General features: G+C 39.1%; 1 protein-coding gene across 6 annotated transcripts in view; it reads left to right on the top strand.

Annotated features, from left to right (window-relative positions):
* The window catches only part of LOC123754004 (uncharacterized), a 152,615-nt gene that overhangs the window by 123,522 nt on the left and 12,950 nt on the right, over positions 1-16,143 (top strand). For 3 of the 6 annotated variants that reach the window (XM_045736092.2, XM_045736088.2, XM_069306568.1), the window contains 6 exons: positions 3,345-3,544; positions 3,835-4,134; positions 4,937-5,292; positions 7,941-8,006; positions 13,326-13,575; positions 14,878-15,039. In XM_045736092.2, coding sequence (XP_045592048.1) covers positions 3,345-3,544; positions 3,835-4,134; positions 4,937-5,292; positions 7,941-8,006; positions 13,326-13,575; positions 14,878-15,039 — 1,334 coding nt within the window. The remainder of the gene's footprint in view (positions 1-3,344; positions 3,545-3,834; positions 4,135-4,936; positions 5,293-7,940; positions 8,007-13,325; positions 13,576-14,877; positions 15,040-16,143) is intronic. The other 3 variants (XM_045736089.2, XM_045736091.2, XM_045736090.2) reach the window with 3 other exon arrangements.

The raw sequence follows: 16,143 nt of genomic DNA, 5'->3' as shown, positions 1-16,143 counted from the left end.
ATATGCAGAATTTTAGCATTTAGTGATGTACGATATTCATAGAGCAGAGTTGCCACTGTGAACAAATAAAGTTTTTGCTTGAAAGTTCAGCCAAAAATGTCATAACTGTGAGGTAGCACCTTCATGTTATGCTTGTTTTGAAGCTAAGGAAGCATTGTTTTCATTAAAAATAGTTTACCTTAAATACTGAATTTCTTAAATTTAAAGATCATTTAACATGAACCTTTGCCCTTGAATATAAAAAAAAGGTGTATGTATCTAATATTTTTTTGGGGAAAGAAAATGATACCAAATGCATTCTCGCTTTGGTATAAGTTTAATTTTGGGATGGTTCTGGAAATAGGAATAAAGTATCATGAAAGTAGCATACCACACATTCAATGAAATACCATAGCAGTGAACCAAATCAAATTTTCAGTTTTATGGAAAATAATTGAAATTTAAATGTTTATTGAGGTAAAATACATACAAAGGGATGAGGTAGCTCAAGCTATTCTCACCCCGTTCAGTACAACGTGTTCATACATATATAGACACATCACAAACAACAAACGCATTGCCGAACATTCTGAGAGATAAATGGAAAATAATGAACTACATAACCCAGTACAACATGGATTTGGAGCAGGACGATCCTGTCTGTCAGTTACTCAACCACTACGACAAAATCACAGAAGCCTTAGAAGAAAAACAAAATGCAGATGTATACAGACATTTGTGATGGTTATGGTATTGCAGCTATACTGAACCATGGTGGTATAGCTCTCCATCACACAAACAAAAATGCTGCTACAGTATTGGCCCCTGCAGTGTTTAAGTCGCAGGTGGAAACAAATGAAATTAAGTAAATAATTAAAACAATTTACTGTAATATTAATGAACAAAAATGGCACCTGAGAACACTTGACTGTTATTATAGAACAAATGAGCAAATGATAGTTTGAATCTAATACAAGCGTATACTGATGTGCTGAAGACAACTACCTTACCACCACATCATCCAGCACACGACGTAGGCTGAGGGCAGATGGCGTTGCAGGAGGCTAAGGTGATCCAAGAGCACTGAGGGACTGGCTCTCTAAGGGGGGAGTGCCCTTGTATAGTCCGGCGGTGATAGCGTCACAGCCAGTGTCAATGCAAGGTGGTAACAAGCGCCACTAGCGAACTTCTAGTTTGTGGCTAGCGGCATCTTTGTGTTGAGGTGCCCCACTGCTAGTTGAAGGTGGCTAACTGCTTGTTTGTGATGGCAAACTACCGGTTAGCGGAGGCATCCTGCTTGCCGCCAAGTCGTACCAGGCTGTGCCAGGCCCTAGGGGGTACAGAGAGGTGGCAGAACTGATGACTCATCTTGGCTGGTGTAGAGGTGGACTTCCATTGCAGAGGCATTGAGGGTGAGTAGGAAAGCAGTTCCTCTGCTATGCAGGAGATTCATGCATAGCAGAGATATTGCAAAGACCTTTGACAAATGTAACCATGGAGTGGTAGCCCATAAAATGGGAACAATAGGAATAACAGGTAAAGTGGGGCATTGGATTTTCAACTTTGTCAAACGGAATGCAGTGTGTGACGGTCATCAAATAAGATCAAGCCAAAGTGCAATGAAAAGCTCTGTAACCCTGGGCACAGTACTTGCACTGCTGCTATTTCTCATTCTTATTTTGGATATACAGTACAGTAGACAAAAATTAAGTACAAGTCACAGCTTTGTGTCATCTTTTGCAGATGATATTAAAATCAGCATGACAATTTTTGCTGTAGAAAACACTGAAAAACAAAAGCCGATATTAATAAAGTCTTTGATTGGGCAACTGAAAATAACATGTTTAACATTGATAAGTTCCAGGTACTTAGGTATGCTGGAAACTAGGAACTTAAATAAACACAGGGTACAGGACACAGACCTACTCATAGAAGGAAAACAACATGTAAAATATCTGGGAATTACGATGTCTGACGAGCGTACATTTAGTGAACATAACCAAGCAAATATAGTGGCGGCCAGGAAAATGATTAGATGGATTATGAATGTTCAAATCCAGAGATCCCACAGCAATGCTAATATTATTTAAATTACTGGTGATGTCCCGTCTTGAGTACTGCTCGGTACTCACTTCCCCTTTCAGAGCAGGAGAGATCTTTGAATTAGAGCCGGAGCCGGTCGGCCGAGCGGACAGCACACTGGACTTGTGATCCTGTGGTCCTGGGTTCGATCCCAGGCGCCGGCGAGAAACAATGGGCAGAGTTTCTTTCATCCTATGCCCCTGTTACCTAGCAGTAAATAGGTACCTGGGTGTTAGCTAGCTGTCACGGGCTGCTTCCTGGGGGTGGAGGCCTGGTCGAGGACCGGGCCGCGGGGACACTAAAAAGCCCCGAAATCATCTCAAGATAACCTCAAGATAGAGGGAATACAGAGAACATACACAGTACAGCACGCACAGAAACGATAAAATATCAAAATTATTGGGACCATCTCAAAGCTTTCAAAATGCATACTCTGGAAAGGATGAGAAAGGTATCAAATATATACAGTACAGTACATGGAAGGTACTGGAGGACCATGTCCCAAATTTTCACTGTAGAATGTACACACTGAAGCGAAAGAGATGCAAGGAAATGCAGAATAGAACCTCTGAAGGCTTCAAAGAAAAGTTTCAGAATGACTGCTTGCTCATGGGACTGCACTGATGGCCTAAATCACCATCTCCACTCTCATCTGTGATAACAGATGCTGCCATTATTGATTCATTCATATTTATTGCAAAAAAATTCTGCCTACATTCTTGAGTCAGGTTACTTCACACCTTGCAAGTATACCCACTCTCCTCAATGACAGACATGCCACTGCACTTCTAGAAGGCTTAATTAGAAATTCCATTTAATCTATATTTCACTGCCGTCTCATTAATACAGATACAGTACTGGCATTCCCAAAGGATTAACAGTAGGACCAACACTCTAGTCCTTCTATAAAACCCACATTGTATTCAAAGTTCTGGGTCGTTTCACAAAAGTTCCTTTGTCCCCACGTGTAGCTTCAGAGACAAAAGAAGGAAAATTGCATTATTGTCTCTCTCTGAAATCTTACGTTTGAGCCTGAACTCTTTAACACACAAAATTTCTAGAGTACTGTATGAATATTGTCCTCCTGTGTAGTGGTGCCTGGTTCCTCTTAATGCTATATGAGTGGAGGATATTATGAAAGGGTGAGTGTATCTCTGAATGTCTTTAATAATCAGTTTCTTATAAATATATTTCAATTTTTTCCAGGCAAGGCAAGTGACTTATCAACCCATAAACATAGAAGACAGAGTAATAGTGTTTATGATTTTGTCTTTTCTCCACAGAAGCCCCAATAGTATCACAGAAAAGTACAAGTAGATCACCAACTCCAAAGGGAAGTGAAAAGCGACCTGCGGAAGATGAGGCAGCTCCTGAAATTGCAACAAAGAGACCAAGGCCCTTGGAGGATATGATATCTCTTGAATCTCTAACCTCGGTTTCACAGGTTGAGGGTTCTCTTGGGCAAGTGAAGCGGGATCTTGAGGTAGGGAAAAAAGTTTGTTGTATTAGTTTTAGCAAAGTGCAGTGAACATTTGATTTTCAATTTTTGTGGCAGGTATTACTGTATAGCGTTATGTAGTCACAGAGTACAGAATTATAAATTTATTGAATGCATTACTGTACTTTGCTGTGGTAAATGCTTTGGTAGTTTAAGTTGCTTTTTCATTAACCTAATACATTTTTGTGAGAAATTAATGTACACTTTCTATAGTTTGTAGCATACTGTATCATTATATTTAAAAGTACCTTTCCTCATATTTCTTGCATTTTCAGGCATTAGAATTCTTGATAAAGCAGAAAGAGGAAGAATGGAATGCCCTTCTTAGATTACAGAAACGTAAGGAAGAGCTGTATATTCGATTGGCAAGAAGAAGGCATGTTCTCCTTATGAAGAATGGCCAAGGTGATATAGAGGGAGAGGGGATTAAGGTGGGGGAGGAAACCAGTGAAGAAGGTCGCAGTAACCTTATGTTTCTACCTCAAGGAGGGTATTCCTCCTTGGGTGGCCCACAGTTACCACTGATGATGATGAGTCAGCTAATAGCAGGTTCTGCCTCGCCACAAGCTCTTCAGGTAGATACAAAAATTGTTTTTGTGAAACGACACACTGTTCAAGCTTTTACTGTAGACATTGTGCTCATGTGAAACATTGTTTGCAATGTCTGTAATGCTAGTACTTTATAGGCTTTACCTTGCTGTGTTTTCACTTCTCTGTTGGCAGTACTTTCTCTGTTTAAAGCATTTGGTCCTATGTAGAACCTAATGTTCAATTTACTGATAACAGATACTAAACAATTTTTTAAAGAGTTTGTCTAAAGTTCTGTTCATTTCATTTCTCTTTATTTCAAGTCTTCTTTATTTAATTTGAGTTGTCACCTTTTCAAGTGACTTTACAATGAAATAAAATGTCATGATGGGAATGCTTAAACAGTATTATACTCTATTACAGTCATTTAAGCTTTGTATCAACTTTAGATATTGATGACATACTGTAAGATAACAAATTATGGTACTGTACTGTAATAAATAATTTAGCAGAATCTATTCTTGCAATCAACATCATCCCATTTCCTGCTCCTGCTTTCCTGCTCCCATGTGGCATGCAAGCATTTGCATGGAAAAGATATGACTGCATTAATGGAAAAGATGGTTAATGGTATTTCAAAAGACACCATCAATTTCCCATATCCACCACACTCAAAGCATCTTTGAGAACCAGCTCCACTACATTCCATCAAATCGTTCACATTAAATGATGAATTCTTTCTTACTTAATACTATTAGAGTAGATCAGTAAAGCTGTTTTGATCATTTCTGAAATCAAAAGTACTGTTGCATGCTAACTCATAAATCACTCCCTTTGTATGTTTTCCAGATGTTACCACAAGTTGTGACCACAAAAGACAACAGCCAAGGAGAGAGTGGTGGCAATAGCAACAGCAATATCAGTGTAATAGATATTCATACAAGTAGCAACAAACCTGGTAGTGAAACTCCCAAAGTGTCCATGACTCCAGAAGCTCACAGCAAACTCAGTAAGCAGCTAAGCACTGGCTTGGCCTCTATGAAACCTATACTTCCCAAGCCAGCCGGGGGTATGAGTGCAATGTCTGGTCTCCCTACATCCCTGTCATTCACAGCCACTGGCCATGGCCCTCAAGGCCCCACAGTCAATGTCCAACATTTAATAGCAGCTCATCGAAAGGAAAACCCAAATACTCCACCCATCAGGTAATAGCAGTTAATAGGGTTGTCCAAAAAAAAAAAAAAGCGTACAAGATAAATGATTTGTAGTACTGTAGTGTGTGTTGAGTATGTGATAGAACAGAAGCTCTGCGGTGGTGTGCAAAGACTTGGATGTGTAGAGATGTTGTATGAACTGTCTTGTGAGAAATTGTAGCACAATTTATAAATGGCCATTAATTTTTGTTAGAAATATTACAATCCCCTCTGGATTATTGTTTGTGTGAATGCTTCACATAGCTTGTTTTGGTTTTGTGACTGAATTTTCTCATTGTCTTGGAGAAGTGAAAATGAGTGCTTAGCTTGTTTTGCCAGATTAATATTTGTTAGGGTCTTCTGACTAATGTTATGACAAATATTAATTTTGGCATGATTTTTTTTTTACCTTATCACCTTGCTCGCTGCTGCTTGTATTTGTTTTCACAATACTTACTGCTTTGAGAGTAGTTTTAATAGGCCTATCTTGAATGTGAATTTCAGTCATGGGATAGGATATATATAATGACTTAAGATGACACTTGAGAAATGAGAAAAAAAAAGATAACTGAGCAGTACATTAACACTGAAGTTTCTTTAAAAGGTCATCATATGGTAGATGTTTCTCTTTCTCTCTCTCTTTCTGAATCTTTGTTTCAGCTTTCTCAGTCTCTATATCTCCTGTCTCTCTCCCTCTGATTCTGCTTTCTCTTTGTCTCTACTTTGTCTGTATCTCTATATCTCTGTGTCTCTGTCTCTGTGTCTTTCTCTGTGGTTCTCTCTCTCTCTCTCTCTTCATTGATACAGGTAAGATAGAAGATGCAGCCATGCAGCAGTACTAGTAGTGTTGGTGACCTTTGCACATGAGAAGGTGAGGTGATGTGATATAAATGGGGAAAATGTAATAATTAGAGTAGTTGAAGTAAGCACTCTGAGAAGTACAGAAATATGTTGGGTGCAAAAGATTTTAAATTGCAAGAGTGCACACTGAGATGGTTTGGACATGTTGAATGGACATGTTAACAGGCTGATGAGAAGAGTACTGTACGTTTATTTGAATATCTGGGTAATTTGCTAATTTGAGGAGAGGAAAGTTGGGAAGAACAATGGACAGATGTGGGTGTGTAGGGAAGTGCTTGTATGTGTTTGGGGAATGTGCATGTGTGTGTGTGTGTGGGGGTGGGGTGGGGGGTGGGGGTATGTGTGGGGGGGGTCAGGAACTAACACAAGGACTCCTGACCTTGTTGTGTGTGGGCAACACATGAGATGTGGTAATGGACAAGGTTGGGTGCTATGGATTGTATGGGTGTTGACATAGTAATACTGTATATGGCATTTCATGAGTAGGACTGTACACCTGGTCTTGTGAAGTAGTGGGCCACTGCTGGGAATGAGTGGTGTGGAGTTCATGCAGTATACAGTAGTATGTATGATATATGGGTAATTTATATTTTTTAGTATTTAAAGCCTTCTTTCACTGTATTGCTCCCCTTTTCTGGGAGTGGCCTCTCAAATGTTCCCTGTGCCAAGCACTGGTACTTATCATGCCTCAGGAAGGTGCACGTGGTCTGGGAGAGCTACCCTTGCATACTGGGTGCCAGAAATGCCTCTCCAAGAGGCGAGAGGAGAGCTTGGTTCAGAGATCCTCCCAAAATTTAGAAGCCTTGCCAGATAGCATAAACACAACACAACAAGCAACAGAAAATTCGGTGTCTTGAGATAACCAACCAGCCGAGTGCTCAGCTTGAATACCCCCCATCATAAAGCCACCAGATGGCATCCCAGGTCAACTGGGACTACAATTAGCCTCCCCCATCCCCCCTCACCTGGTCACTGCATTAAAAGCATAATACCCCTGATGAGGCCCACTGTAACTTCATGGTGTTTCCATGCACCATGCAGTCATAGTAGTTGCTCCATTTCTGCCATTTCTACCTGAGGGTATCTAATTTTCTTCAAATAGTTGCTAGTTTTGTTGCACTTGTGCTTTCTGTTTTTTTATCTCAATATTGGGTTGATATCTGATCATCAAGCTTCCCCTCATCTCAGAGAGAAAGCCAAATTCTCTTTCTGGCTCCCTGTAGGCAAGTGTGGGCCTCAAAAGTGCCTAGTGCATGGCAGCATCAATGCTGAGATCGGGAAGCTGCTGAGGGCCCACTTGAAAAGGGCATTTCATTACATTTAATGCTTGGCTTTTGTTCCTTGCTATTGCCTCCCAATTTTATGAGAGTGGGAAATTGGGTAATTATAGTAATGAGGATGTAATTTTTGATTCAGACAAGTGGAAATTTATTACCCACTTGTCCAATAGAGCATCTAAGCTCCAAAATCTAATGTAAAGCCTAGGAAAGGTGCATACATGCTTAAGCAACTAGTGTTTAAGTTACTTTATACACATGCTTAATTAAACTACTTTGTTCACATGCTTATGCTGTTTTGTACATATGCTTAAGCTACTACTGTTTGTGTATGCATTCTTAAATTTAAACATGTCTTAAAGGTCATATACAAGCATTTAAAGATTTTGTAGTAATACAACCTATAATGATTTGTCATATCTGAGAACAAATTTAATTCATCAGTAAATAGGTAAAAAATGCAATTTTATTGCTGTGGGTGAAAAGAGTAACATTTAAATTTGGCTGTCGTATTGCCTACAGCCCAACTGCTGCGTGTGACATCACTGTTGAGAACGCGTTTGTCAACAAGCCATTACAACACATCAGGTAACACACAACTTGATCGCAAATCTGCACAATGTGATGTGCTTAAAGGTTGTAGGCTGTCTTATCAGACAAGTTAGGAAGATAGTGTGGTTGTGTTTGTGTGTGGTTGTGTTTATAGTGTAGTTGCATGCATCGTGTGTTCCTGCATGTCATATGGTGGGTGTATGTGCAGTGTGTGTTGTGGTTTGGTTACACATGTCAGTGCTCGAGCACATCTTGTTTGTTTTCATGTGTAGTGTGGTTGCATAAGCAGTGTGATTGCATGTCGTATGTGGTTACATTTACGTGGATGTGACAAGTGGAAGTGTGTGTTGTACCCACCTATCATTGCTTACATGAATTAAGATATAGTTCATCGGTCCCCTCCTTGCAGTTAAAACCCAAAGCATTTAAATTCCTGAGGTTCTGATACTGTATTCTATTGTACTTTCTCCTAAAACTGTATATATAAAGGTGATGCACCACACCTGTTGTCAATATATTCCACTTCCTTACCAACCATGCTCCATATAGTACGGTACTTCCTTACCACCCACATTCATATTGTACGGTACAGTGGAAGATCGGTTTTCGAATGCCCTTCTTTTCAAACTTTTCGGTTCTCGAGCTCAATTTCTTTGAAAAATTTGACTCTGTATTTGAGGTTTGTCTCGGTGCTCAATTTTGTTGATACACTTATGGGCTGACCGAGCACATGGCACACTTCAGTTCACCAGTGTCTCCCTCCTAGTAACGAGCCCGCTTGAATTCTTTGTGAAGTATTTCGTTTTTTTTTTTTCTTGTTTTTTTCTGAATATAAAAGTTCTTATTATATATCATGCCATGGGTTCCAAGAAAGTCAGTGGTAAAGTTCAACCTAAGAAAATAGTTGTGGGGATGACGATAGAGGAAAAAAAAGAGATTCATAGTGAGACTGTGATGTCTTACTACAGACAAGTTAAAACATAGGGAAAACAAGTGTCTAGACAGATTCTTTGTAAGACAGACAAGCAGTGAGCCACAACCAGATCCTAGTGGTATGCCTGCAAAACATGTGAAAGAGTACCCCAGAAATGTCTTCACTGCCGTTATAATGGAAGGGGGGACCCCTTCCAAACACTAACACCTCTCCTTCTTCCCCCCCCCCCCTCCTCCTCACCATCTTCCATATGCCGACAAGAGTCCTCAATTAAGGTAATATATACTTGTACTGTACATACTATAGTATGTATAGTATATACATATATGTATATATGTTACATTACGTACTTCTTATGAGAAAATTCGTTTTAGTTTTCAAACCATCTCTGGGAACGAATTAAATTAAAAAACGAAGGTACCACTGTACTTCCTTAGCTCTGTGACTCATTTGTTTCCAACTTCCAGCAGTGTTTTTTTGGTTCTGATTTTCTTCGTCCAGGAAAGGCAGTTCCTGTCCACTTCATTCTCTCTCTCTCAATACAATGTGCCAACCCGTCCTTCAAAAATGGGGGGGTAAATGTAACAGCCCCATAAGTGCAATTATGTACTATGTATGGATGTCAGGAATTGTACTTATTTACACTTAGTATTAAATCGTACTGTCAAATGTATTGTGAATATTTGAGTTTACCTGAAAAGCTGAATAGAAAACCACGACCTCACCTAACCGTCTTAGTTTTTGAAGATAAGCATTTTATTGCTTCTTAATTACAATTACTACTTAACCTATAGCTATATTGATATTAATTTTATAAAACAAAACCAAAATATTTCAATAAATTGTAAAGTAACTCAGGATATTTTCAAATTTTGTATAAAATCTCTATTGTTTAATAAAACTGAAGAAAATCCTCATTTAAAACGTGAGTATAGCGAACTGAACTTTAAAACTTCATCCTAAAATTCTTAAGTGTCTTAACAGAAAACGAGGAGAATTAAATGGGGAGGTAAATGTAACAGCCCCATTGTGCAATTATATACTATGTATGATAGTCAGGAAATGTACTTATTACAATTAGTATTAAAACGTACTGTCAATTCAGAGGTTGGGTTGCAATGTGAGCATATATCTGGTCATTATATCTTCTGATACTGATTGTTTTTATTTTTGATACAAAGCAGTGCTGTAGCACACTTTTAGTAGGAAATTCAAATCTCAATTTTTTTTCCCTAGATTCCTAACATCTGTTAATTTTGGATAGATTTTCTAGAAAACATATGAAAACTTAATTTTTTTTATTATTAATTTTCTGGGAGGCCCACTTCCAAGACCCTCAGTCTTATAACTGTGGGGCGAAGGAAGCTTGGGGATCAGAGTTCCACCAAATCCAGTAAAAAACACCTGAGAAAATAGGCAAAACTAAGCAAAGTACTTTCTAAACAAGGAAAGAAGTTTGGAGGCAAAACATGGACAACTATTGCAGGCGATGAGTCACAATAACGTGGCTGAAGTATGTTGACCAGACCACACACTAGAAATTGAAGGGACGACGACGTTTCGGTCCGTCCTGGACCATTCTCAAGTCGATTGTGATGAGGACAGGTAGGGACAGGCATTAAATAGGCAAGAGAGAGCTGAGGAGGAAAGTCAGGTGTAGGGGATAGTAGTCATCAAAAATGGACAACTATTATTGAAGCAGCTGAACAACACTGCCCTTCCATTGGGCTTTTTGTTACTCCTCCTCCTCCCTATGTACCATGTATTTGTACCATCTTATTTCTCAGTTGCTTTGCAGCAACTTGAACAAAAGGATTTATTTTTTTATGTGATACCCTATTCTCTGGTTGTTCATCTTGGCTCCCGAAGATGTCCTGCATTCAGAATTTGTTGGCAGTCTGCTCGTGAATTTGCTTCTTGTACCTCACCTAAGTTTTCTTCTTATGCTTGCAGTGTGTTATCTTGTGAAGGCTTTTATCTAGGTACAGTATTGAGCTTGTATATCTTTGACTCATTTTATTTCCAGCTTTCACTGATGTTCTCTTGACCTATTTTCTCTCAATTTAAAGAGACTTCCCTTGTCCATCTTGTCCATTCTCGTTTATATTTTGTACGTAGTGATCTTACCGGTTTTGATCACTACTTGCTCAAAGTGCGTAGTGATCAAACATACTTCTTGTACTTTTCTCTTTTGCAGTGTTTCCTTAACCGGTCTTCATTGCTTAGTCATATTAATTCAGGTACTAGTTTTGTTGCAAACCTGTGTTCCTATTCAAGTTTCTTTTTGTGCTTCATGAGGCGCTGATGTCATGTCAGTAGAGCATATTCGAAAACTGTGCAAATACACTTAATCCACTTAGGCTATAAGTGAAATTTTTTTCTAGAGTCCTTGATATCATACAATATCATAAACCTATGTCTTGGGTGATTTGAATGGAAACATTGGAATATTTCCTGAGTGTTACTGGTGTGTGGTGTGGCAGGAGTAAATGATGATGGTTGCAGTTTAAAACATTTGCAAAGAAAGTCATGCATTACTTATGCATAATTTGAACCTGAGCATATACGTAAGCACAAATGGTATTTGTAAGTGATGAAAGGGCAGACAAGGGACAGATGATGTACTTGTGGAATGCGGCAGTTTAAAGCATGCTTGTGATGCAAAAGCAACAATTTAGTATCTGGAGGGTTGTCTTGTTATGCACGATGAGATTAAACGGTAAATTTCGGATGGTGCCCCACAAACATGCAAAAGTGAAAGAATAAATGTTAAGAATATAAGAAAAAGAGCATAAGCAGAACATGAGAATATAGGACATTACAGTAGGCCCTTTTGGCCCATACAAGGCAACTTCTATTTGCATCCACCCAAACTCATTCATATACTATATATGTCTAACCTATACTAAAACAATCCAGCAATCCCACATCTGTTAAGTTACCTGGTAATTTGTTTCATCAGAGTTGACTGGGGAGTACATAAGGAGAACTAATAGTAATCTTGGAACAAGATATTTTAACCAGATGAAAGTTTGTCATGTGGGAGATTTACAAAGAATACTTATTTAGGAATGCTGAAATAGTGTATGGTGTTACACAATTTTGTATAAGAACAAGCGTAAGTGCAAGTGCTTAATGGGATGGGGAAGTAGCAAGAACAGTTGATGACAAGAAAAGTAGGGAATTTTGTAGAAGCGGACTCAAGAAAGACAAGGAAAGGGCTGGGCAGGAGCCTGTGACACTTGAGGGAAAACAGACAATCGTGTCTTCCGGATATCCCTGGAGACAAGGAGGTAAACCCAGTCAACCAGGATCCATGACTGCCCCAAAGCACCAAAACCTTTTCCCACACCATATTCTTACTTGTTCCTACAATAAAATGGCTGCTGGGAAGGACCGTAACTACCATAAAATAAGGACTCATTCAGAACCTTGTATATGTATATACACAGTGACGGTGTGGAGTTTCTATCTCCCAAACACAAATCAAAGTTGGAGAGAATCGAGGGATATGCCACCAGACTAGTCTCAGAACTGCGAGGTACAGGTTATGGGGAAAGAGTAATGGAATTGAACCTCTTATCACTGGTAGATAGAAGGGTTAGGGAAGACATGATTACCACATACAAAATTATCAAGGAAAATGACTGGGCAGACAAGGATAGATTACCGAGCTATACAGTATTTGGAATGGGTGGTACACAGACAAGTGAACACAGTACTCAAATCAACCACAGACACATTAGAAATTATTTTTGTATCATTATGTGCTCAGAGTAGTGGACAGATGTAAGGCATAATGAAGCAAAGTGTTGGGTGCTGACTCCTTACTTTTCACACTTAGATATGACAATCCAATATGCTCAGGAACTTCTAAATCAGTTGATTGATAGGTGAGAAGCAGGACCAAAGAGCCAAAGCTCAGTTCCCTGCAGGCACCCATCCCTACTTTCTCACTACCCATACCCATGCAGCACTATGCTCCCACCACCCATATCCATTTTTTCTGTGTCTATTTATGTTATATATGAAGGGGGTATTGTATTTGATCAAGAATACAGTATTCACAATATTGTTCATATTGTGAAATAGGGCTGTCAGATGGGACTGGTGTCATCTTTCTCAGTCGGCTGAAATCTAAACTGTCATGATTCTTACCTGGTGTAGAAATTAAATGTTTTCCACGTTTACATTGGGAATGTAAATCTAATATCAATTTCCTAATACTGTGCCTTTGGCAATCATTAGTCACTTGACTTAATGCATTTCAAGTGCACCCGTGTCATGCCTCATTATGTGCTCTTTATGTGTTAGTTCACTTAACCACCACCAAAATTATTTGCATACAACATTACAAAATTAAGGCCTATTTAACCAGTGTATGCAAAGTTGATGAACAGTGTCGCTAATTTTAAGCTTAGTTTGAAAATTCCCACCAACAGAAGAGCTGCGAGAGGAGCATGGCGACACCGCTACGATGGTGATAAACGGACGTCACGTGACCAGGATCGTCCGCCTAGTGTATCCAGTTCCAGCAGTGATGCGGATACACGAACCACGCCGTCGTCTAAAAGTTTTCTGGCCATGAGTGATCCATCTGTATCATATAAAGATGTACTTCTACGCTTCGCTGAACTAACTCAAATAGAGAAGCAGCCTGGTTCTCCACAGGTAAATACAGTATTTATATATATCCCATAAAGTTATTGTTATATTTATACATCAAGTAATTAGCAGATGAACTGCAAATACTGTATTTGGGGTAAGCAATTACAAAACTGACATTAGATACTATAAAGCATTAAGTGAATATGAATTAATCCAGACATATGCCAATTTGTTCTGTAATCATTATGTTGTAGGCTGACTCTTCAGTCAGGAGCTAAATTATTAATTTGCCAGTCATAAGTCAAATTTAATTAATTTTGTTTTATACAGTATCTACAGAATAAGATTTAATTCAGAAGCATATGCATGTACTATGTATCTATAAGAATCTTAATTTTGGATACACCATCACACATTTGCCTTATGACATTGTGTATTGCATGAAAGAAAAGTTCAGGCTATTATTTGCTTTCTTGTAACCATTTATGGGAAGTCAATAGGTCCTTGATTTAAGTGCTGGTCCAGCCATGCCTTGAGAAGATTTACAGGGCCTCGGAGACCCAGCTTTTTCCACTGGAAGCCAGAACCAGAATCTGGCTGTGTACAAGTGAAGTGGAGTTTAGGGCTCATGGGTTGACACAAAACTGAGGGAAAACCAACAGAAAGTAACAGTAATTACCTAAGTTTAATTACCAAAGTGTACTTGCAGGATGAGAGCTATGCTCATGGTGTCCCATCTTCCCAATACTTTGTCGTATAATGCCTTGAAACTACAGATGGTTTTGGCCTCCACCATCTTCTACCTTAACTTGTTCCAACCATCTACCATTCTGTTTGCGAAAGTGAATTTTTTTATTTCTTCGGCAGCTGTGTTTAGTTAGTTTAACTCTATGACCTCTTTGTTCTTGAAGTTCCAGGTCTCTGGAATTCTTCCCTATCAATTTTGTTGATTCCCATTACTATTTTGTGCGTAGCGATCATATCGCCTGTTTTTTTTTCTAGTTTTGGTATATTTAATTCTCCTAACCTCTCCTCATAGCTCTTGTCTTTCAGTTCCAGGAGTCATTAAGTTGCACATCTTTGCACCTTTTCCAGTTTGTTGTGCTTCTCGAGACATGGGCACCATACAATCGCTGCATATTCCAGTTTTTTTCTCATGATGATCATGAACAATTTCTGGCCACCAAACAATTATAGTTTTGCAAAGACATCTACACTGTTTGTGATGTTGATATTCAACTTGAGTTGTAAATAGATCTAACGTTTGATGTGTCTATTAAGCTGATTGTTGAATTTTATCATTTTAGCATGTTGATTTTGATATCATGTGATATTCATCAATAAGATTTATTTTATTTCCCTTAGATATCAATTTTCCCTGTGGGTAGCAGTGATGGAGGTCCAAAGAGGTCTGATGGTAGTCGAGAATCCACCCCAGTGATGAGGGATCAGACTCCCTCTCTTCCTTCTACTATTATTCCACCCACAACCAAATCCAGTTTAGAAGCACCATCAGCTTTAGCAAAGGTAAAATATATTAATTTAAGACAAAAGTTATTGGAGTATTGTACTCTACATTAAAACACAAAATATTTTACTTTGAACTTTGCCTGGCTTTCGCAAATAATATAACCAAATAGCCAGGTCAGGTTGACAATCCCTGCCCAATGCTACAGGGATATTTTCAAATACCAAACTATTAATGGAGAAAGGAAGAAACGGGAAGCTACCAAAGTTACCAACTGCGTAGTCAGCGAATTTTGTTTTTGGCACCCGTGCATACATGAGTGCATGTTTTTGGCACCCGTGCATACATGAGTGCATGTTTTTGGCACCCGTGCATACATGCGTGCATGTTTTTGGCACCCGTGCATACATGCGTGCATGTTTTTGGCACCCGTGCATACATGCGTGCATGTTTTTGGCACCCGTGCATACATGCGTGCATGTTTTTGGCACCCGTGCATACATGCGTGCATGTTTTTGGCACCCGTGCATACATGCGTGCATGTTTTTGGCACCGGTGCATACATGCGTGCATGTTTTTTTGAATGTTGCATGCCAACATGATCATTCCTCATTTTGATTATGCTACCAATTTTCATTTATCAAACCATAATAAATATATCATCTTGTTTGCTCAGTTTGGTAGTACAGTATAATTTTGCATTAAGATTTCTAACATTCATGATATTACACTTGGTTATGGATTGTAACTAACCATTGGTTAATGCTATAGTATGTGGTGTCTTCACCACAGATAATAATAATAATAATTCATTCTGTCGGGGGACAGGCAGCCAGGGTATGTTCATACATGTTAGGCTTATATCGAGCAGATAAAACCGACAAAAAGGTTGTTTAAATGACTGGACAGTGTCTTGGCCCCTGTCAGCAAACATGGCCAAGACATTGATCCCCTATAAAACAAATCTTCCAAAAAGCCATCCTGGTAAACTTGGAAGAGGTTTTGAGAGCCAAGTTCAACTCTATGGGCAGAAGTGTTAGGAGTGACCAGTCCAAAATCCTGGCCAGTCATTAAACCTTGAACCTAAAACCTTGGAAATTCACTGAAAGGAGCCAGGAATGGTTCTGAACCATCTGGTGAGCCACTGACACAGTTGACCATTG

The sequence above is a fragment of the Procambarus clarkii genome, chromosome 6, assembly GCF_040958095.1.
Source record: "Procambarus clarkii isolate CNS0578487 chromosome 6, FALCON_Pclarkii_2.0, whole genome shotgun sequence".
NCBI lineage: Eukaryota > Metazoa > Arthropoda > Malacostraca > Decapoda > Cambaridae > Procambarus > Procambarus clarkii.
The sequence above is the reverse complement of the archived record's forward strand: the minus strand, read 5'-3'. Positions and strand labels throughout refer to the sequence as shown.